Here is a 23,830-nt window from a genome sequence, read left to right on the forward strand (position 1 = left end):
TATAATACTGACCTAACTCCTAAGGATGTTGTAGACTAAATTAATGCTTGTGAAGGGTTTTGACATTCTCAGAGGGCAGGTGCCACAGAGGGATAAAGTTTTATCATTGACTTTTATAAACTTACTCTTTGAAGAGCTTGTGTATAGCCTATAGTAAAGGACATGGATTAGCCTACAGATATTTAGGGCCTGATTCTGATCTCACTGGTGTTAGTCCAGAGTAAGAACACTGACGTCAGAGTTTTGAATCTGGGCCATATACTTAATGTTATATGTCATCAGCCAAATTCATCTATAGTAAGCGCTGTGGAGTGCACTGGAGTTACACCAGAGATTAATTTGGCCTCGTATCTAAATCTGTGAATTGAACATGTGCATAAAAATGTTTACATCTTATTTTCTATGCGTATTATAGGATACTGACGGTTTTCATGCTGGCCACCTGCCTTACATGCCCTGGGAAAGCACAGGTGAGATGAGCACACGGAATACATATACTTTCTTACACTAAAGCATTTCATAGCATGAGGCTTACTTTGATAGCAGGTGAATAAGAAATCTGTGGTCTGGGGCTTAGATGAACAGGAAGCTATGTGGTCTAGGGTTTAGCGTGGAGGAATGGGAGCCAGCAGGATCCTGGAGATCCTGGAGTCTAATGTGGACTGTCAACTCTGCAGGAAATTCTTGAAGAAAGACAGGTCTCAAAGAAAACCAGACACTGCCTCTGAACTAAGTAGTCCTTGAAATTGAACCCACAAAAGCACCAACAAAGGAGCTTTGAGTCCTGAGTTCTACCAGTAAGGACCCTCCATATTTGGAACTCCCATTGATTTGAATGGGAATTCTGTGTAAGGAAAGCTTCCAGGATCCAGCCCTAGGCCTTTCACCTGTGGGTTTGGGAGCCTGGAGATGTCATCCTAGTCATCATTCTAATTCCTGGGAATATCCAGGAGCATTGGAGCTCAGGATTGAGGGACATTACATTAGTAGGGCTGCATAAAGAAGTTTACACAGTTCCTGCCTGAATTGAGCCTGGCTCAAGCAAATTTTATTAGTCCTTCATGTTCCTGGGCATTAAATTCACTGTAAATTAGGTGGGGGAGGAGGGGCAGGGAGGTAGACTCTGATTTGAAGGTAATAGTCCTATATCATTCAGGGCTGTTTTTCCAAATACCTTTTATAGAAGGGTTTGAAATCCCATGTTGGATTGACAGTTGACTGCATGTGGCTTGTTAATTGATATTTTGCCAACATTAGAGCTGGGCAAAAAACAGTTTTCCCATCCTCTGAGAATTTTAGAGATTTTGCATTTTTTTTCCCATCCTGAATTGGGATGAAAAGTTGAAATATCAAACATTTTCACAAACTGAAAATAAAATTTAAAATAATTGAAATTTACTTTTAAATGAGTAAATTGAAACATTTTCTTTTTATAATTTTGCAACGTTTCATTCTGATTTGGACATTTTAAATTTTTTAAACCTTTTTTTTTTTTTTTGCTATAAATTAAAGTTCAAAACAAAGTCATTTTTAGCTGAAAAATGGAACTCTTTCATTTTGAAAATGTCAAAACAGGACATCCTTCTCACAATTTCTAAACTTTTTTTAGTTTTTTTCAAAACAAGACATTTGTTGAAACCAACCTAATTCCCACAAAGAGTTTGTTTCAACTAATTGGCCTTTTTTAATGAAAATATTTTTTCATCTAAAAGTTGCCAACCAGCTCTAGCCAACATAGGCAACAGCCACAAGATGTGAAGAATGACACTGTAGCTAGGTGAAGAGGTTAAAAGCACACAGATTATGTGTGTTCTTTACATGACAGACTGAAAATAGACACTCCCATCAGAATGCCCTTGGCTTCCTCCAGATGATGCTAAAACATCTCATAATGTCAAAGTAAGTGCCAGCAGAATTCCCCACCACATGATCTGTAACTGTAGGTGATGGCCTGGAGTGCTCTTGTGGGTAGATGGAGGGACTCACTTCATACATTTAAATGACCATTCATGTATTTCCTGCCATGTCCCCTTATCCCTTTAAAAATGCCTGTCTCAGTGTCTTGTTCATTCCACTCTATCACTCCCACCTGCAGTTTACATTGCCGCCAAATATGCATGACACACTTTCCCTTCCCAGCTCACCAAGGCAACACTTTCTACTGACTTCAAATACTTGTAGAAAACTCACTTCTTCCTTGACACCCAGAAGAAAAACACCACTAAGTCCTCCTGCCCTCTGGTTCTTCTAGTGCATCCTGTCTTCGATGTCCCTATTTCTTACACTGTCAGTGTAACCTACTGACAGATTGGTGTCATGCTCCCCTCTACTGGCTGACCAACTGTTACCAGCTGATGGACTGATCCAAAACCCATTTAAGTCAATGGCTGTCTTTAAACTGACTTCACTGGGCTTTGGAGGAGGTCCTACAGCAGTTACTTCTGTAGCTGACATGGAGAGGGCTCTGCTGGCATACTGGAGACCACCGTTCAAGCCCCACTGATGGTCTGTGTGGTGGGGTGAGGAGACTGCTGTAAAGCATGCACCCTTGAAAAAAGCTTCCTCTAAGGATTTGTCTACAGGAGGATTTAAAGGTGTGGTATTTGCAACGCGTCTATGTGTGCGCTAAGCTGGTACCCTAGATTCCAACTCCACCTGCTTAGCGTGTGTTTAAAAATATATATTGCATTGTCAACACTAGAGTTTGCTAATGACTTTTAACAACATTCCTTTTCTCCTCATGAAGACAAGTGCTAACAGGAGACAGGGCCGGCTCCAGGCACCAGCAAAGGGAACAGGTGCTTGGGGCAGCCAATGGAAAGGGGTAGTATGTCCGGGTCTTTGGCGGCAATTCGGTGGTGGGTCCCTCACTCCCTCTCAGAGCAAAGGGCTTGCTGCTGAAGAATTAAGCAGGGTGGCTGAGCTGCCGCCGAAGTGCCGCTGATTGCAGCTTTATCTTTTTTTTGCTTTGCAGGCTTTGGGGCGGCAAAAAAGCTGGAGCCGGCCCTGACAGGAGATATAATAATTCCTAGATCTTATATTGCACTTTCCATCCATAGATCTTGAAGTGCTTGACAAAACAGGTTGTCAGTATCATTATTCCCATTTGACAGATGGAGAAACTGAGAGGGAGGTGACTTGCCTAGGGCCACTCGGATTGGTGGCACAGCCAGAAATTGACCCCGGCTCTCTTGAGTCCCAGTCCAGTGGCCTATCCACTGAGCGCTAAACCATTGGCAGAGTAGGTATTGGTTTCTCCATTAGAGAATGACAGCCTGCTACTGCTGCCAGCTTATAGAATTACTTCATGAGCTAAAGCAAGAGGTCTGTGCTGCAGTGCTGAAGGTTCTGAGTTCAAAGTCTGCTGACTTCCCATATGAGAGAGTCATGACACAGGTCCTTTGGAGAGGGTACTCTGTTCATTTTTTGCATATTGTACAGTGCTGAACACATTGCACTATAATAATCCAGATGATCACATGATTTTTTTTTGTCATCATCCAATTTCACAATCACTGACTGTCCTTTCTTTTCTTGTTTTAGCAGCAATGCACTAACGGGTTTGACCTGGATCGTGCCTCTGGGCAATGCTTAGGTAGGATTTTGACTGAATCAATTCATTTACACTTGGGTTCAGATCCTCTGGATTTGTTAAATTAATAACGTGCTACTATCTGTGTATTTTGGATGAAGGGGATGCTCTCAGTGTCTGGCAAATATATATAAATTATGCACAAGCCTTTGGAAATTGTTCACTTGCATCATTTTTTCAATATGAAAATGTCATTGTTCAGACTGGGTGCAGTGCTTTTCTCGTGGCTGTGATGACATGAGTTTGGGAGCTCAGTCTAGTTGCCAGAGAACAGGGGTGCAGTATGATAAATACCCACTACTTGCTACTTTTGGCAGCTTCAGCCAAGAGGCCAGGGAGAGTTCCTCTCACCCTCTAGTTCAGAATTAAGGTGCACTTTGAGGCAGTGCAGGGAAACTTGAACTTTGCCCATGGAGCATCTTTTCTGTGGATTAACAGAGGACGTCAGTCTCTGGGGCTGGCACCTTCCACGTACGCTAACAAATAGTAAGTTAAAAACAGTAACATAAAAACAGAGATGCCCTGTCTGAGCTTCCTAGCAGTTCCACCCTCCCAGCCAAGGAAATGCTCAGATTCTAATAATCTCTCTGCATCTTTCTAAGGTCAAGACAAAAAATCCCAGTCAGAACAAAAAAGAGACCTGAACCAAATCCCCAGATTTGAACATTTCAAACTTTGTGTGTGGGAGGCACTGCGGAGTCCCAGATCAGGATCCAAGTTTCACAGCTGGGCAAACCAAACCACAAGTGTTTGAAATCTGGAGCTGAATGTTGTGTCTTGGACAGATCCATTAGGAGAAATGGGCTGTAAGATCAGTGTTTAAACTGAGCATCTATAGAAAAGAAAAGTGGTTATTTTTTGTCCCTGATTGTAAAGTAGAACAAGTAGAACACATGCTAGGTTGAAAATATATGCTGTTTCCTGTTATGATGTGAGCTGACTTCAAAGTGAGCCTCTGCAAAGGAAGCATAGCTTTTCCTAACACAAACCATGTATCACATATTCAGCAAAATCCCAAGTAAACCGTATCATATGTATTGTTCTGTGCATGTGTCACATTAAGGACCAGTTGTGGAAACTGCTGATCTAATTGCCATTCTATTACTACGTCCTTCCAGATATTGACGAATGTCGGACTATTCCTGAGGCCTGTAGAGGAGATATGGTGTGTGTTAACCAGAACGGTGGCTATTTATGCATTCCCCGAACAAATCCAGTTTATAGATCACCATATGTGAATCCTTATTCAAACATTTATCCACCACCTCCAGTTCCCAACTACCCCACTGCTACAAGACCTCTGATGTGTCGGTTTGGCTACCAAATGGGTGAAAACAACCAATGTGTTGGTAAGTAGTAGAACACTTTATATATTTTAAGGCTAGACGGGATCACTGCAATAATCTAATCTAACCTTTTGCATAACTGAGGCCAATGTTACACACTAATTCTTGCTTGAAACCTGATAAACTGTGGTTGGACTATAACATTTCTCATAGAAGGACATATGTTATGCTGCTTGTATGGTCTTAGTTCAGGGCAAACAGAGGTATTTTCTCCAATCTGCATGTTTTTCTTAAAAATGAAAATCCATCCTGTTGATTTGAAAGATGGCTGTTAGATGATTCTCTGGTGCATACAGTATATGAATTTTCACCATCATGAGTCTGTCCTTGAGAGAAAGGAAGGTCTATGTTTAAAGAACTGGAGTAGGACTCGGGAACTATAGGTTCAATTCCAAGCTCTGCCACAGACTTCCTTTGTGACCTTGGGCAAGTCTCCTAATCTCTGTGCCTCAGATCCCCATCTGTTGAATGGGTATAATAAGACTTCCTTTCTCCCACCATTTGTCTGCCTTGTCTGTTTAGACTGTAAGCTCTTTGGGTCAGGAACTCTTTCTTACTATATGTATGTATAGTGTCTAAAACTATTAGTAGGGTTACTAGGATAACTTCAAGGCCTCAATTAAAAATGGACCCCACGGTACTAGACACTGTATAAACATGCAGTAAGAAACAGTCCCTGCCCCAATAGAGCTCTGATCCTGTAACACGAATAATAAATAACTATTCTTAATGTTTCCTCCATTTTGTAGCTTTTCTATCGGAGCATCTTTTGGGCTTGATTCTGACCCCACACACATCACTTTTACCCAGCTATGATGCTTGCTATCCATGGAATTACTCCCGATTTACATTAGTTTAAGTGGGAAAGAATCACCACCATTTTTGTTTATTTGTTTTTTTCTAGCTTCAAGAGTACAGCTTGCAAGCCAAATTCTAAACGGACGTAGGTGTAGCAGACACAATGCCACTAATCAGCAGAGTTACTTTGGTGTGAAACTGGTATTATAGAATCATAGAATATTGGGTTTGGAAGAGACCTCAGGAGGTCATCTAGTCCAATCCCCTCCTCATCACTCTCAGGCTCTAAGTGTTCTGTTGTGCAGGAGTCATGGGTTCAGCCTCTGTCATTGACTCAATGTGCAACCCCTATCTTTCTGGCACCTCAGGTATGCCACCTGTAAAAAGGAGACTCATAGACTCTTGATTTTCAGTCAAAAGTGTTGGAAAATTTGGGTTTCAACAAAATGATTTTTTCATGAAAATGTCTGCTTTTCATAGAAAAATATGTTTTTTCATTGAAAAACAATGCCCAAATCTGGAAATATTTCTATTTGGATATGCTACTGCAATGCCTCATAGGAGTCGTAGTTCAATTTCCTCATGTCCCTGTTCTTCTCTAGGGGTTCAGTTATCTCTTCCATGATGCACTGCTTCCCCTCTCCAAAAGGGGAAACCCTGGTGCATGATAGGAGATGTAGTCTGACCATCTAAGAGAAGAATGGGAACTTAAGGCATCCAAACTACAATTCCCATTAGGGAAGCATTTCTGAATCAAAATATTTTGGTTTTCAGCCAAAATATTTCTGGACTTTGGCAGAAAAATTTTTGTATTTGAATTTTTGCCAAAAAATTAAATTTTTCATGGGGGGAAAAGCCCATTTTTCAACCAGCTGTAATAATAATAATGGATGTTGTGAAGTTTAATTAATTTTTTGCAAAGAGTTTTGAAATCCTCAGATGACAGATGTTGTGAGTTATGTATAGTATTAATTAGTCCTACTGACCCTACTGAATTAATTCACATCATTTCTGATGGTGTTATGGAACTATGAAGGCCAATGCTTCTTTCAATCAGCACCATTCCAGTAGAGCCACCTGTAGTTGTGAATACAGCAATTAATTGCTAGGGGAGGCTGTGCTGAATGCAACCACTGACCAGAATAGCTGGAGAGTGGCCCATCAGAATCACAATTAGCTGGAAACATTTTCTCCCCATCAGGTTTGAATTGAGGCAGATAATAGTTAGTGTTTGTGTAAGGACAAAAAACAAAGCTTAAAGAAAGAAAACAAGACCTCGCCACAGCCATTGGGTCTCCACTGGGTTAGACTTCGTTTTAAATTGTGTGTTATTTAATGAAATGCTCTGGAGACAATTTGTGTTTCACTTCCCTGAGATGGGAACGGAAGGCATCTAGACAGACAGTATAGAAGATTGTCACGCTACACTGTAGCATCCATGAGTTCCTCTGCAGTAACTGTAGGGCTCATTTTAGTATTTCTTGTACACCGGGAACACTTTATTTTATGGAGGTAAAGTTCACCCTTGCGCTGAGGGACAACACAAGGCTTATGTATCACTTACGAACTCAGGGTTTAAATAATGTATTGGGCTTGTTCTGACCCTCTGCATAGGGATGAATTTCACCAGGCATACACAAGAAATGCTGAACCAAAAGGGTGCCTGAGCCATAAAAACAACTGCTAGTGTCAGTGACCCTTCAAGCTGCCCCTGCCCTTCCCCACTTGTCAACGTTCCAGGCCCCTTGAAACCTAGGACAGTCTTTTACAATGAAGTTTTCAAAAGTGATCACTACTGGTCTAACCACTTCTATTGAGGTCATGGGACTTTTGGCCATTGAATTCAATGGGAGTGGAGGTAGCCTAGTGCCCACTTGTTCTATGGAGTGTAGGTTATAGAAAGTCTCTCAGATCACATTTAGGGTTTATAAGACACCCCTTTGCCACACTAATGCAATAGAAATCTTTTCTTTACTTTTTTCTTTTTTTAAATTCCAGTGGAAACATTCTTTTTAATGAATGAACCATTCCCTGACAAACCTGTTTTCACTATCTGAGCTGAGAGAAATGCAAGAACATTGTGAAAGGGTCTATCTATTCTAGGGTGACCAGACAGCAAGTGTGAAAAATACGGAAAGTGGATGGGGGGTAATAGGATCCTATATAAGAAAAAGACCCAAAAATCGGGACTGTCCTATAAAATCGGGACATCTAGTCACCCTAGTCTATCCCATCCTAGTAACTGGTTGGTGAGCCAACCCTCACTTTGCCTTAACTCTCCAAGGAATGCACACCCCAGGTGGTTCAAATAATATTCCCCCTCCTAGGGGCTGATTTATTCCAACATAGCTAAAGATAAACATAAGTAGTTCCTCTCTTGGTCAGCAAGAGTTCACAAAGAATCCATCCCTTTCTAGCCCTCCAGCCCTTATGCTTTCTGGCCGGAGTCACTGGTGCAAGGTGAACAGATTCCTTCTCCAGTCCTGCTACAACTTGGCTCTCCTCCATCCTAACACAATCCTCACCCACAATCCTGCAGCCAGAGAGCCTCCCTTTAGAGCCTCTTGTACTGGGTGAAAAGCAGCCCCTCTTATAATACGCACTTCTTCCAACTCCCCTCCTGAGTGTCTTTTGAAAGTTTCTCTCTTTCACTAACAGATGTTGGTCCAATAAAAGACGGAGACAATCACCTACTTTGTGTCCGTAATACCTAGGGACTAACACAGTTACAAGAACCCTACATGCACTAGAAAGAAACTGCTATGACCACTTACAGAGCGGAAGGGGTTAACCCTTTCCTTGCTGGTCTACGCCTGGGGCTTCTGCGCCCTGTCCCAAAGGGAAACAAACAGCTTAAATGAAAGCTTAAATGCTCTCGATGTTAATAACCTAAGAGATGCTGTTAGCACCACAGGGAAAGATATTTGTTTTCTAGAAAGACAAGCAGGCCAACAGAGAATCTGTCGTCATCTTGTATAGTCGTGTGTGTGTGTGTGTGTGTGTGTGTGTGTGTGTGTGTGTGTGTGTATAAAAAGATAGATATATAAAGATATGTGTGTGTATATATATTTGGCATTATTCTTAAAGCCCCAGCTGCTGGAATGGTGATGTTGCATAAAAATGCTCAGCTTTCATTTAAAAAAATTAAGTTTCTAGCCCTTGTAGTTCCAGAGAAAAGCTGGAAAATAGGACCCAAGTTCCACCTGAAGCTTCAAAAATCACCAGGCATAGAAAAAGATACCAGAGGGTGGTGGTAATTTTTAAACCTCCTGATTCTTTGGGAGCTGACTCATGGTTCTGAACACTTGAGGTATGTCTACTTTACAGTGATTATACCAGCATAGCTAGGTCACCATAACTATGCCAGCATAGCCCCATAGTGTGTACACACAGACAAAACCAATGGAAAGGGTTTTTTGATCAGTGTAGGAACAATACCTCCCCAACTGATGACATTCTTCTGTCCATCCACCTGCATCTACATTGAGGTTAGGTCAACACAAATATGTTGCTTAGGGGTGTGGATTTTTCATACTCCTGAGTGAGGTAGCTATGTCAACCTAAGCTCTAAGTGTAGACCAGGCCTTGGAGTTGGCAAATGCAGTGTTCATTGCACCAGTGAAAAGTGTGTGTAACTTGCTACTTAGAATGGGAATGATTTATGCCCACTCTGCACATTATTTACACTGGTGTAAACAGCAATCTCACCCAAGAGCTTTAATCTGCCAGTGTCCATTTTAACTTACATAATTTCTGACTCTTTTTTTCCTTTCAAATTGTAGACTGCTTAACTATCATAATGCCCCTTTTGTTAGAGGAACTCAGTCTGGCAAGACTGGATTGGAACTAGAGCCCATGTTCTTGCATTATACATTCATAAGCTGAGAGTTCTTTCCAATTTCCCTTCACTCCACCCCAGCATTTCCTGATTTACAATGATTTTTAAAACATGCCTGAAGTATAGATCCTTCTGGGCATTGTAGAAAGATTTGAAACTTTTGTTTTTACTGTTTTATCCCATTAACACGTCTGTCGAATGGGAGGAGCCAGGGATGGAAAAGGAGAAAGAATCAAGGAAAGCATACAGAAGCAAGAGCAAGCTGTGGTTTTAGCTCAGTGGGGCTCTGGTTCAATCCTCAGTGCTGGCAATGATGACAGCCATTACACCAGCACAGGTGCAAGAGTGGGTGGCCTGGGAGAGGGTGTTATCTGAGAGAGGGCATAATTCAGTGCTTCTCCTGAGTATCCTGCACCAGCAAGGTGCCTATAAAGTCTTGCCCATCAGCTAATTCCCCCTCTCCCCCACTGTACCTAGTGGAACCTGTAGGGGAAAGAAATGATGTGAAAGCTGCCTCCCAATGATGTGAATCAGTCCGTGGTTGAAGCGTCTGTGTGTGCTGGCATAAACTGAGCACTCTGGGGTTAAGATTGTCATCCCCTTTCATGCCCATAAACCCCTGTGCAGAAGGAGCATGGTCTAGTGGTTAAAGCGCAGGGGAGCACTCAGTTTGTGCGTGAAGGTTAGTACCTATATAGAAAGAAGTAACTCTGACCCAAGAAATATAATGAGCAAGCCAAGAAAGCTTCATGTCACTAAGAAAACTGGCATCTCTGGAACATGCTGCAAAAAAAGAGCTGGCCGTCTGGGGATGGTGAAGGGTAATAGTAAACAAGAGTATATCATCCTGCATATCAGTGCCTTTCTAACATCACTGACTAATTGTACTGATGTGTGATGATGTGGGAAGAGACAATAAAATAAACTCACCAGCAGCGGAACCACAAATTAACTCGTTTCAGCTAAAGAGAATCTTGATGATAGCGTGCCAAATTCCACACTCGGATATGGGTGTATGATTCCTGTTGGCTTCAATAGGATTTCAGGATCTGGGAGCCAAATTTGTCCCAGTGAGTCTATCTGAGTTAGTTTAATCGAATCGTGGGCCTAAACCACGTGTCCCAGCTCGGATACAGAGCTGAAGCATCCCAAAGTTCAAGGCTGTTCTCCTGCAGCATGAGTAAGTCTTACTGACAGTGATGGTCTGGAACTGTTGCTGCTGCTGTTAGTCTGATCCCATTTTTATCCCAGGAGATGGTTGGGATTCAGCCGGAGCCAGTAGAGGTGGTGATGTCAATCTGGGTCTCTCTCTCTGGCCCAGTCTGGTGAGGACATCTCTCAGGATTAGGGTGACAAAGGCCTGGGGTGCCAGGAGATGGTGGAGGTGGCAGCCAAGATGGTGAAGCTTTCTTAAGTAGCCTCTGTTTGTTCTTCCTTCGTTTTCTTTCCAAGTCCCTTTCTTTAAGGACCCAAAAAGGATGTTATAGGAGAAATAGCTCAACTACTCACTATTTTGTTCTCCAGTTAGGGCTAATATCTGACATATCAATTCTGGGCCATTAATTTCTGGTTCCACATCTGTTTTTACCAAGCATGATTTCAACAGCCCTTGAATCATGTCAATGTGGCCTTTTTGGTTTGGACTAATTTAGTCTCTCTGTCTGGTTCTCTTGCTCTAGTTTATAACATTCATTATTGAAAGCAGCTTGACTTACGTTCCATCAACTTTTGTTACTTCAGGTTATTGTGACATCCAGTGACCTTCCATATATTTTTTGCAATTGAGGTCACACTTCAGGTAAATTGGCTGGCCCAGTTATAACAATGGCACCCTTCGCTAGGTTATTTGGAGCTGCTCCCTATGATTGCTGAGTTGCATCTGTTTACAGTAGTTTCTTTAGTTTCTTATTGGGTGAGTGACTAAAAGTTTTTGGGTTTTTTTAGTATGTTGGTGGGGAGCTGGTTGCAGGTGCTAGAGCTGCTTTCTGAACCTGCTGAGGAACAGGACAATGAAACAAAGGAGTGTGGGGGCAACTGGTTGAAAGGGAAGGTGTCACCCCACAGCATACAGCATGGGACCCTGCATTCAGGCTGGGCAGGCACAGCTTTGTAAGCATATATGGGGCAGTTGGGCATGTGCACTTCCCTATGTAAACTGGGATCCTGTCACAGCCAGGTTGACATCCCCATAACTGAGAACTCTCAGTCTCCTTAGAAACTGTTGTTCTTTGCTACTGTCTGTTCTCACTTTACAAGCTTCAGAGTCACCTTACTGTATCGTGCATTGACATATCAGGTGCAGACAGCTCAGGGAACCTATCTCCCCTGCCCCAGGCAAGCTGCAGATCAGATCCTCTCCACGGTGCTGCAAGGGATAACCTCTGCACAGTGCTAACTAATATGTTGGCTTGCATGCCACGGCTCAAGTGAGCATGGTCTGTGAGTCAGGGGTCATCTATCTTTAGACTCCCAGCGGAGCAGCTTGTATGCTGCAATTGTCAGCAAGGACTGGCCAGTGGGAGGTTACACCAGGTTCAATTGAGAGGAGTAGTGGCTTGATGTCCCAGCTCACCATGTCTTTTCCTGCAGCAGAGGACACATTGTGCACTGCATCAGCCAAGGCAGGATTTGACCTACATTGTTAATCTTTTAATTGATTCCTTACACTCTTTGTGGATCCCTAATTTAATATGAGGGACTGCAAGGCTGTTTGCTTTCAGTATGTCTGACTTTTCTCTCACTTCCAGAGATTGCAATAGGGCCAAATCAGTTAAAGTCAGAATGTGCCAATTAATACTGTCTACTCTGGGAGTGGATTAAATGAGCACCACTTTATGGGCTAGCTCTTAAAGTAAAAGAATGAACAGGTCATTCTGGCCAACCAATTACAGCATTTCTTTTTCTTGAAATCATGACTTGTTCTTGGAAGATCTGCCTGAGTCTTTCTTCTCCAATCTATCAAGTCTGGGACTTGTCCCTCTCTCCATTTTCTAACTTGACTCTGACCAACACTCCATACATAACATTCCATTGAGACCCGAGGGCTTCCATGTTTCCTGAACAATTCTCTCTCTCTGTCTCTCTACCCTTCGGCAGCATAACGTGGGTTACTGTAGTCTGAAACATACTGGAAGCCTTATTCATTTTCATTGTAGTATCAGTGCAGTGCTTAGCCCTGCATAAGGCTGTGTCTGCAGTGTCCGGAGTGCCTAGAGATGGCAGGATTCTTGATGACACAAAAGTCATTGTTTTTCTTGGCTGTTGCCTTATATTTCTTGGGTCAGCTTTGTTTCTCTCCATTTGGCTCCAGGCTGAAATTGGCCACCGTTATATGTCACAATTGAGATGTTTGGCCAAAATATATAGAAATATGAATTGGCTCTTTCACAAATGTAAATCGTCCAGCTCAGCCATGTGCTGTGCCAGACTGTATAGGCAGAGTAAACGTGCTGGCGTTGCTCTTGTGTTTTGTTCCTAGGACTTAAGCGGCCATGAGGAAGCTGCAATGCAGAAAAATATGAGCTGCCTTAAATTGTGTGGAAATTAATATGCTCTAAACTTTTCATCCACCAGTTCACTGGTTTCCCACTTTATTATTTAAGAGGTGTGAGAATATTTTAAAGAAAATAAATTTACTAGCACATGCATGAGATCTATACTGTCCCAGCTCTGTTCAGTAGAATACCAATTCGTATTCCAGCCGTGAGCTGAAGGGGCTGCCTAGCAGGAACAATGGGCAAACCCAGAAGTCCCTACTCAGTCTTGCTTTCCTGTCATGTAAGGGACTACAATTGCACATGGAGGAAGGACTGTTCGGTGGTTAAAGCACTAGCCTAGGACCTAGGAGAGAGAGAGAGTCAAATCTCTGCTCTGCCATAGACTTCCTGTGTTACCTTGGGCATGTCACTTAGACAAAGATTTTCAGATGTCACCAATGATTTTTGGGTGCCTCAGTTTGTGTCCAACACTAACGCCTTAAAGGGGCCAGATTTTTGGAGGGCAGGTGCTCAGAACTTCTGAAAAACCAGGCCCTTGGAAGGTGTCCCAATTTAGGCACCCCTAAGTCACTAGCCATTTCTGACAACCTTGGTCCATGCCTCAGTTACCCCATCTATGTAATGGGGATAAGAGTTCCCTACCTCACACAGGTGTTGTGAGTTTAAATACAATAAAGATTGTAAGACTCTCAGATCCTGTTGTAATGAGGACCATATCAGTATCTCAAATAGACAGATTGGACCTATGATACTGGAGAAGAGGGATAGATAATTTAATATAAAATGGGCCAGATTCATCCCTGCTATAACTCCACTGAAGCCAATGGTGTTACATCATAGATGAATTAGGTAAAGCATTTGATACACTACTATGAAATACTAATTCAAATTAGCTTGAACATAAAGACTGTCACATGGATTGAAAGCTTGCTGAAGGGCTATAAACGAAGGGTAATGATGCCTGGCAATGACCTGAGTGTAGAGAGGTTTCTCGGGGTGCTGCAGGGACCATTATCAAGTCTGGTCTTATTAAATATCATCTTTAATGATCTGAAAAAGTGTGTTCACTGGCCTCAGAATGGTTTTATTGGACATCCTCAGCCCGTGGTCATATTCGTCCAGTCTAATATTGCTCTGTATCACTGTTGCTGGGATTATTTGCAGCTGGCTCTACAATCCAGAGGGAATCATATTAATCATTGATCTAATAGCACATAGCTGTAAATATGGCATTTGAATGGCTGGCAGTCATCTTCTACAGTGTGTGTATATTTCAGAGTCTTTGGACCTGCTAAAGTCACACAGCAGATAACCTCCTCTTCACTGAAAGTTTCTACAGCTTCAGTCATAATGTGTGCTGTTGTTTTTTTTCCTTCCTGGGGTAGCTGCAGCATTGGGCTATAAAGTGGTCGTTTCCCAAATGCCTGCATCCTTGACCACAGGCAGGATGTTTTTCATTCTGCCTTTCATGTTACATTCCACAGCAAACACCTCGATACACTGGACTATGATGTCCTCATTCCCAGTTGGTCTATCTCTGTTCTGCCTCCTGGGTTCCTCTAGCTTGAGCTTGTGTACTTGTTCCACACTAATAGCTGTTGTTATGCTGCTCCTTTCCCTGAACAGTTCAGCTGCCGTTACTATTTGAGGGCATTTCCCTAGGATTAGGATTCTCTCAACAATCTGGTATCCCAATACTCAAGCACTTTTCTCAGCTGTTCCAGTGTTCTGGGCATTATTATTGACAAAAAAAGTTACCTCGTTTTCTCATCTTTATCCCCCTACGGACAGCTGTTTATACAGACTCAGCTCTTATTTCCACTGTTTCCATGCTTGTGCAAGGTTTATTGTCTGGACTTTCAGCCTACCTGGTGGGCTGTCCCTCCGTGCCTATTTGCTCTGCTTCTAGGGGATGCTTTGTTTGCCTGTTTTTCACACTCCCTGCTGACGAGTCTCACACCACCCACTGCCACCATGTTTCATGTGTTGTGTTCTGGATAATAACCTTAGATGATTCCATATTTCTAAAACTGAACTGGCTCTGTATTAACAGCCATTTACAGAGATGCTGCAGTGACAACTAGTATTCTAGCCATGGGCACAAGGACTGGCATCCAAGTGCCTCATCTAAACTCTTCCCTTCTGCACTCTGTTCCCCTCTCCAAGTTCCATGCAAGTAGCTGCTGAAGGGGTTAACAATGCATGAACTATGGGTCCAATACAGTGCTTGTTAAGTCAATGGGAGCCTTTCCCTTGGCATTGGCTCAGGTCCTATATCTGCAGATAACACTAAATGAGAAGATTTTGTGAACTACTGTGGGCAGGGGAATAACCCAGAGAGACTTAGGACACATCTACACAGCAGATTAGAACCTGCTGTAGTGAGTCTCAGAGCTCGGGTTTACAGGCTTGAGCTTGCACTATGGCACTAAAAACAGCTGTGTGATGTGGCTTGGACTGGAGCTGGGGCTCTGAAGCCTCTGCCCCATCCCTTGGCTTCCAAGTCCCAGCTCCAGCATGAGCCCAAACATCTACACAGCTGTTTCTGGTGCCATAGTGCAAGTTCAGCAAACCTGAGTCTGTAGTCCTGGGCTCTGAGACTTGCTGCCATGGGTTTTAAAATGCAGCACAGACATACCGGTAAAGAGATTATAGACTTTCCTTCCTATGAGCACGAAATTAACAAAAGTAAATTCAACCTGCACAAATATATGTAGGGGAGGGAAGGAGAATCCAAAACCACATCTATTTAATGGAAGAAAGAGTAGGAGGCAGCCGGAGGGCAGAACCAGGGCTGGAGGTGGGGGCAAGCACCCCCATTTGGAAATATTTTAGGAGCTGAACTATGTTTCTGCCCCTGTGTGTTGGGCTGGGGATGGAGCAAATAGGAATTGAGCACCCAGTGGGGGGAGCTGGTCCTGGACCAGGCAGCTCCATTCCCTCCCTGTTGCTGCAGAGCATCTTCTAAGTGGGCTGGGCACATGCAGAGGTGCTCAGTAGTGGGTCAGTGTGGATGAAGCTGGAGACACTGCAGCCAGGATTGGGGAGGGAAGCACAAGGTCTGGAGCTGCCGGTCGCCCAGGATGGAGCCAAAGCCTGATGACATTGGGAGCTGGGAAGTAGACAGTAGAGACAGCAGAGCCCCCTGTGGGGAGCAGGAGCTGGGCACAGGTAATAGGGAGGTGGAGCTTTGTGGGAAGTTACCCCAGGTCCCCCAGATTCCCCACTGCCCTATCTTCCTCCCAGCTCCCTCCACTACCTCCCCTGCTATCCTCTGCTCCCTGCCAGGGCCTGCACCCCAAATATATATCTCTTTTTCCCACCCACCCCATTGAAAGCAAGCTTCTGCCACCTCCAGAAGGCAGTAAGGCCAAGCGGAGTCTTGGAGTGCATGGCAAGTTACAATATCACATAGCAGCAAAAAATTCTGTTGCATGTACTGAGGTTTCACATCACAGAACAGGGAGTACCTCTAGCCACTGATGGTAATGGAGAAGCATAGGGACAATGTTTTTTTAATTATTTTTTTTTAATTTGAGACTTCGGAGAAAAGGTTCATAGCACACAATAAGTTTTTATAGCCTCCATATTTAAAGAATTTAAAATTATACTTATTGGGCCAGATTATGGTCCACATTAAATCAGATTTCTGCCACCCTGGTGGAACAAACCAGAGCTAAAGCTGGCCTAAGTGGCTAACTGAGGAGTATTCTAGTGTAAGAGAAATCCCAATGTGCTGTAGAGTCCACTCCTCACAGCCTCTAATGTAGGAGCTGGGTCAGAGGGAATGAGATGTTCTTGGAGCACTGTAGACTCTGGCAATCCTCAGCTGTTGTAACATCTCCCTGGCAATCTTTGCAGCTGGGCATATTTTAGAGCAGCTTTAAGGCTATGCTAATTTATACGTGGGGATGAGCCCGGCAATAAACCCAGCATATGCTGCTGGTGGATCACTGAGCATTGCAGCCGGGACTTTAACCCAGTAGCCTATTGCGGTCCTTTGCATTTGGTGGTGTAGTTTTGTGAAGCTAAATACCAGAACAATTATTCCATTCATACTTTGCCCTTATCAAGTAAAACTCTTGTTAAAGTAAATGAATTGTTTGTCTGAGTAAAGACTTCAGAAATTTGACCATTTATATTTTCAAAGGGCTTTGAGCTTCTCAGAAGGAAGGTGCTATATGTGCAGTGTTATTGTCAGTGTTATCAGGAGTAATTTTAAAACATAAGACAGATTTTTAGGGTGGAAAACCTAAGGAGTTTGATGCCCAGTTCCCATTAAAATGGATGGGGATTGGATATCCAAATCTCCATGGCAATTCTGAAAGTCTCAGGCTAAATTTGAAGCCAGACAACTCTGACATGTAAACATGTAAGTGGATTGTAGAAAACCTTGTAAATGTAAATCTGTGTCCCAGGTTTCAAAGATCCTCCACCAATGGCCAAGCAGAACATGTGAAATGCACTTCAGTTCTGGAGGTGATATGAAATTGACATGTCCTGAAGTTATCATGGAACATCCCCAAGCTGAAATCTACTAAAATCTCAAACTCCTGTGTGGAGGCTCTTTGAGATCTTTGAATGAAAGACAAAATACAAGGATGGCAATACTTAGCACTTATATTGCACTTTTCATCTCAAAGTGCTTTATAAATATTTGCCATATAGGCCTTACAACTCCTGTGGGATGAAGAGGGTAGTGTTTTCTCTTTCTATCAAAGGATGAATTGAGGTACAGAGAGTTTGTCCACACTAGGACAAAGGTTCTGAAACCTAGGATTCACTTAAACCAACTAAAAGGTGTTAAAATGGCAAACTGCCCTGTCTACAGTAGGGGTGAAATCCTGGCCCCATTGAAGTGCAATGGAAGTTTTACCCTTGATTTCACTGGAGCTAGGGCTTCAAAACATGTTTAGCCCAGGGTTTCTCAAACAGGGGTCGCCGCTTGTGTAGGGAAAGCCCCTGGCGGGCTGGCCCGGTGTGTTTACCTGCCCTGTCCTCAGGTCTGGCCAATTGCAGCTCCCCCTGGTTGCGGATCACTGCTCCGGGCCAATAGGAGCTAGTGAAGTGGCAGCCAGTACGTTCCTCAGCCCACGCCGCTTCCAACAGCTCCCATTGGCACAGAGCAGTGATCCGTGGTCAGTGGGAGCTATGATCGGCCGGACCTGCAGACAGGGCAGGTAAACAAACCAGGCCGGCCCGCCAGGGGCTTTCCCTACACAAGCAGTGACCTTTGTTTGAGAAACCCTGTGTTAGCCATTTTGTCTTAGCTATCACTGTTCAAGATAGTCCTAAAAACACCTCAGACGGGTTGGCAACCTTTCAGAAGTGGTGTGCCGAGTCTTCATTTTATTCACCCTAATTTAAGGTTTTGCCAGAAATACATTGTAATGTTTTTAGAAGGTCTCTCTCTGTAAGTCTATAACTAAATTATTGTTGTATGTAAGGTAAACAAGGTTTTTAAAATGTTTAAGGAATCTCATTTAAAATTAAATTAAAATGCAGAGCCCCCAGGAACTGGGCAGTGTTAGTGCCACTGAAAATCAGCTTGCGTGCTGCCTTCGGCATGTGTGCCCTAGGTTGCCTACCCCTGCCTCAGAGGAGAAAAAGGTTGGCAGGGGGAGTGGATTTGAAAGTTTCTGTGCTCTAGTATGGTGATTAAAAGTTTGCCTTATAGAAACCTAATTCAAGGATAGGAGAAGATTCAAGGATAGGGGCTCATCCGTCTCTGTAGTAAGTCCAACTCTCTGAGACACAGTAGCTAGGTTGATGGAAGAATTTGTCCATCGATCCAGAGGGTCTCAAATGGGGAGGGGTGGGTGAGAACCTTTTATGGGGAGGAACCATGCTGTGCACATTTTACCCACAGCAATGAATAAGTATCAAAGCTCATTGCTCCAGACATATTAGGTCCTTGGATGGCGCTGTGCACTTGACTATAGATGGTGCTGCACATTTTGATGGATTTCTGTTAAGCTTGCATAGCATTATACAAAGTCATTGCCATCTGTACATTAATCCATTGGCTACGATGCGGTGTGCACATTTAACTGTAAGCATCAGCCACAATCACAGTTTTGCTTGTGCTCTTACTGCAATGGATCATTGGCTCTGTTTGAATCAATGCCTTGCTGTTTTTAATATTTAGTGAGATGCGTGTTGATTTGTTTTAATTGATGTACGTATTTGTGTGGCAGGAAGGAGGGCATAAACTACTACAGGTACAAAGAAGGAGGGCACAGTCAAATAAGTTTGAGAACCTCTGTGGTGACCTAGCAGCGTGTAGGTCAAATTAATGATACCACACGGGGTGTGACATTTTTCACAGACCTGAGTGATGTAGTTAAGCTGAGCTAACTCAGTAGTGCAGACCATCTTCAACAGTCCATTATAACTGATTTTTGTATAGTGTCAGAAGTTTCACACTTTACTCTCTGTACATGCAGAATCAATCTATTTGAATGGGTAATAGCTTTCATCTAGAGTGTTCTCTGCATAAAACAAACTAATCCAACTAATCAATCCCACACTCAAAAAGAAAAGGTATTTTACAGCCATTTATTTGTGATTCAAAGGGACAGTTACAGGAAAGCACAGAGAGCATGCTCACAGGTAAACAAATGTAAACACACACACCTACATTTCCATTTCTTGAATTACAAACCCAATACGGACAGTTTCCCCATCTATCACCCAAACCAATAATAGACACAGTCAGTTAAAACATTAAAATAAAATAAGATTTCTCAGGATATAAAACCATATCAGAAACACTTGGGCTGTCATTGGTCTGTTTACTCCTCTGAAGTGTAGGTGGACTTTGAGGTTAGTGTTATCTGCACAGTCTAATTGAAAGTGAAATAAAAATATTGAAATGTGTCTGTGTTAAAGGAATTATTAGGAACTCTTTTGTACTGAAGATGTTGCATTCCCAGCATGTGGTGGCTTTTTTACATGAATAACTATGACAAAAACCCTTATAGCTCAAAGAGGGTAATAAACAAAGTGCTAAGACAAAGGAAAAATGCAGTTTGGTTTTGACAATGGCAGGCCCATATAATGATGGAACATGTGCTAGTCTAGAATTACAGCCTGCCTGATGGAGAGCCAGAGAAATAGTTTGCTTCAGAAATAATACTAAATGGCTTAGTCAACAAGTACTTCCAAACTAGAGCTGATCAGGAATTGTCTGTCAATTCTTTTTAATTGAAAATGTATTTTCTGCAGAATTGACATTTTCTGCAGGAAAATCTAAATGTTTTATTTCAGGTCAGGTTAGCCTGAGTCAAAACATTTCCTCTTGTCTAATTAAAACATTTTGGCTTGGGTTGGTTTGACATTAATCAGAGTCTTCCTGAGCTGCAGTCATGTGCCTTTTGCACCTATACTCCCCTAGTGGCCAGGCTCCCTGGCTGAACTACATCTCTTGTGATGCACCATGTATCCCCTTCAGCTGAACTGCATCATGGGAGATGTAGTCCAGCTGGGGAGCCCAGCCAATAGAAGAGAATGTGGGCTGGTGGCCACCATACTACAAATTGTGGAAATAAATGTTGAACTGATCTGAAATAGAATGTAAACATTTCAGAATCAACATTTTTCAGACTCTTGATTCCCGAAAAATGTTGGTATTTGACTTTTTGTTCCACATCAGAATAGAAACAAATGTCACCCATAGTCCTTTCTTACACTTGCATCGTGTAAGGTTTTCTGTGCTGTAAGCACCCTACCACCTACTTATGTAAAAATAATTTGGTTGATGTACCAATTTTTAATGTACAAGGAGAAGTAGTTGTAGAATTAGGATTCGAGGCCCCAATCCAACAAAATATATTAACACATTTAGGCAAGTGAGTAGCCTCATTGACTCATGTTTGTGCTTAACATTTAGAACGGGTTGGAAATTTCTGAATTTTGGGCACTTTTCGTAAACATTCTTGGGGAAAAAATATTCCCACTTTTCAGTCACCTTCATTAAAGCTATCCACATGCTTGAGTGGTTTGATAGGTCAGCACCTGCATGCTCAGGTTTCTGTCTTGTATTTTGCCCGTTGAACTTGTTCTTGATCATTATTTTTACAGAACCCAGCATAATGGGGCCCCAATCCTGCTAAATATTTACCTTTAGCAATAAATTACACAGGGGCTGCCCAAAGTATGTGATACTGAGAGCCACATTGGTCACAAAGATGGCACCTAATCTGCGTGTAAATATAAGGGATTTTTTTAAATAAAAATAAATATGCTTGGGCTTGGATGGGTAGATGAATCAAAATTACCTTTTTTTTTAGTTTGCTAGGAATAAAGCTTTGCAATTGATCGGCTTTGACCTCAGGTTTCTGAAGGTGAAAAGTCAATGTATTGGTGCAGTGATTAAAGCTGAGTAAGGGGAGTCTGGAGAGCTGGAGTGACTTACTGTGTGACCTTGGGTAAATCACTTAACCCATCTGTGCCTCAGATTCCTGATCTGAAAACTGGAGAATGCACTTTCCTACTTCCCTGTCGCTTCCTGTTTCTAAACTGTCGCCTGATAGATGGTTACGTAGAAAGTGAAGTATTAACCATAACCTGAAATGAAGAGCTTGGGTGTCCTTTTGGGTTTACCAGCAGCAGAGCTATGTTGTCGTCAGTGAAGTAATTTCTGATTTATACTGAGTGAGAGAATCACCAAGGCCCTCGTTCAACAGATTCATTTTACACCAGCACCAGAACGGGGGAAGAGGATCTGACCCTTTCTTTTTTGAGTCATCTATGTTGTGGGATATTAAGCTGGTCCAAACTGACCTAAGCGAAGCTTAATTAGGCAATCATTTCATGTACTGCACTTTGAACCCTGTCCCTTACCTCTTTGTACTGATGGAAGCCATAGGTGCTAGAACAATGGAGGTGCGGGGAGGGGATGTCCACACCCCCTGGCTTGACATGGTTTCCATCATGTACAGGGTTTACAGTTTGGTTCAATGGCTCTCCGCACCTCACTACAAAAATTGTTCCAGCACCCCTGACAGGAGCTCCATTACCATGCAAAACCTGGCAGCATCCTCAGCACCACTGTGTTGTACCAAGCTGGCTGCTGAGTGAGAAGGAAGCAGCCTTGGAAGTTGGTGTAATATACCCTCTCTTTGCAGGTGGAGGCTGGGAGCATCTGCCAGTTCTTGCCAGTCCAAAAGTCTTGAGGGTTTTTGTTTGAATTTATCCATTTAAAGAGAATTCAGGGAGGGGGGGGAAACAACTGAAATGACATGTCTCTCTTCCAAGGGATCCCTATTCTGAGATTAGGAAAGCAGGGGCAGCTCTAGGTATTTTGCCGCCCCAAGCACAGCAGGCAGGCTGCCTTCAGCGGCTTCCCTGCAGGAGGTCCCCAGACCTGCGGATTCGGTGGCTTGCCTGCGGGAGGTCCACTGAAGCCACGGAACCAGCAGACCCGCCGCAGGCAGGCTGCCAAAGGAAACCTGCCTGCCGCCCTTGCGGTGACCGGCAAAGCGCCCCCCCCCCGTGGCTTGCTGCCCCAGGCACGCGCTTGGCATGCTGGTGCCTGGAGCCGCCCCTGTGGGGAAGGAGGGTATAATCAGCTCTAAACATCCTCATCACAACAAATTAAAACAAGATAACTCCGTACAGATTTAGTTTTCATTCATTTGAGAAGGTTTAGATCCCGTTTGGCCAGCAGCACTTCTAAGTAGACTGTGGCTAGGAATTCCAAGCAAATGTGGCTCAGTGACTTTAAACCAATACGTGCCAAATCTGATCTTAAACCAGTTCTCATTTGAGTTGGGATTGTAGGCATTTTCCAACGACACTACTGCAGAAACAAATCAATAGGTGGCTCGTCGTGTACATAATTAGAGGGGAATGTTGCTCAACATGCCTTGCTCTTTCAATTAACAGTAATGAGAACACAGCTGTCTGAGCCTGAAGCTAGTATTTTCAGAGAATAATTCTCAAGGATTTTTCCTCCTCCATTGGCTTCTGTCCAGTGCCAGTTCTTTGCTTACAAATGAACCAAAAGGCCACGATGTTTAGACAACCTTGGTTTGTGACGCTTTTAATATTGTGGTAAAGCCTGTTGGCACATGGCCAAACTCAAAATCAAATGACATTTGAAAAATAACATTCTCCCCTGATAAGTCCTTAATTTCCACAAGCCCAAGCATCACAATCTTCCAACCAAGCAGGAGTGGACAACACCTTCTTTTAGGAGCCCATCAAGTCTGCTCCTAAAGCAGCTGGCAGAGGGATATGCAAGGCCCACTCTTTCTGAGAATGAGTACACAGTTCTTGTAAAACTCCCAGTACCTGCAGGCCTAGAGCATTACTGGTGGAGGCTGAAGCTCAAACTTTGATCCAGACGGATCTAATCACTAGGCCACCTAGAACTGACTAGCGCTGCAGACAATTTGAACTATTGCTTCCCAGTCAGAAGTGAGCATGTCTCGCCACCCTCCCTGCAAACACACAGTGGGTGCTGCTATATTATTTTCCTTCTTTCCTGAAAGAATTGCCTGCTATTTATCCCTTTCAGAACACTGCGAAATGCTAACTGACTAGTGGAGGTTTTATCACCTGGGTTCAGGGTAAGAGGTATCAGATTGCCAAAGGAAGGCAAAACATTGCAACCTTCAGCGTAGATGAATGTAGCTTGCACAGAGCAGGGGCATGATGAAGCTATCTACAGCCATAGCACCTTGGGCTGGGAACCCTTTACATCTCATAACTACACAACTTTGGATCTCGTCAGTCCTTGAATGGGATATCTCCA

The 23,830-nt window shown here is 43.1% G+C and overlaps 1 protein-coding gene across 2 annotated transcripts in view; it reads left to right on the forward strand.

Annotated features, from left to right (window-relative positions):
• Positions 1-23,830, forward strand: part of FBLN5 (fibulin 5) — a 64,419-nt gene that overhangs the window by 2,165 nt on the left and 38,424 nt on the right. The window contains exons 2-4 of one of the 2 annotated variants that reach the window (XM_030558906.1): positions 416-470; positions 3,544-3,595; positions 4,711-4,941. In XM_030558906.1, coding sequence (XP_030414766.1) covers positions 416-470; positions 3,544-3,595; positions 4,711-4,941 — 338 coding nt within the window. The remainder of the gene's footprint in view (positions 1-415; positions 471-3,543; positions 3,596-4,710; positions 4,942-23,830) is intronic. The other variant, XM_030558907.1, reaches the window with a different exon arrangement.

The sequence above is a fragment of the Gopherus evgoodei genome, chromosome 4 (genome assembly GCF_007399415.2).
Source record: "Gopherus evgoodei ecotype Sinaloan lineage chromosome 4, rGopEvg1_v1.p, whole genome shotgun sequence".
Lineage (NCBI taxonomy): Eukaryota > Metazoa > Chordata > Testudines > Testudinidae > Gopherus > Gopherus evgoodei.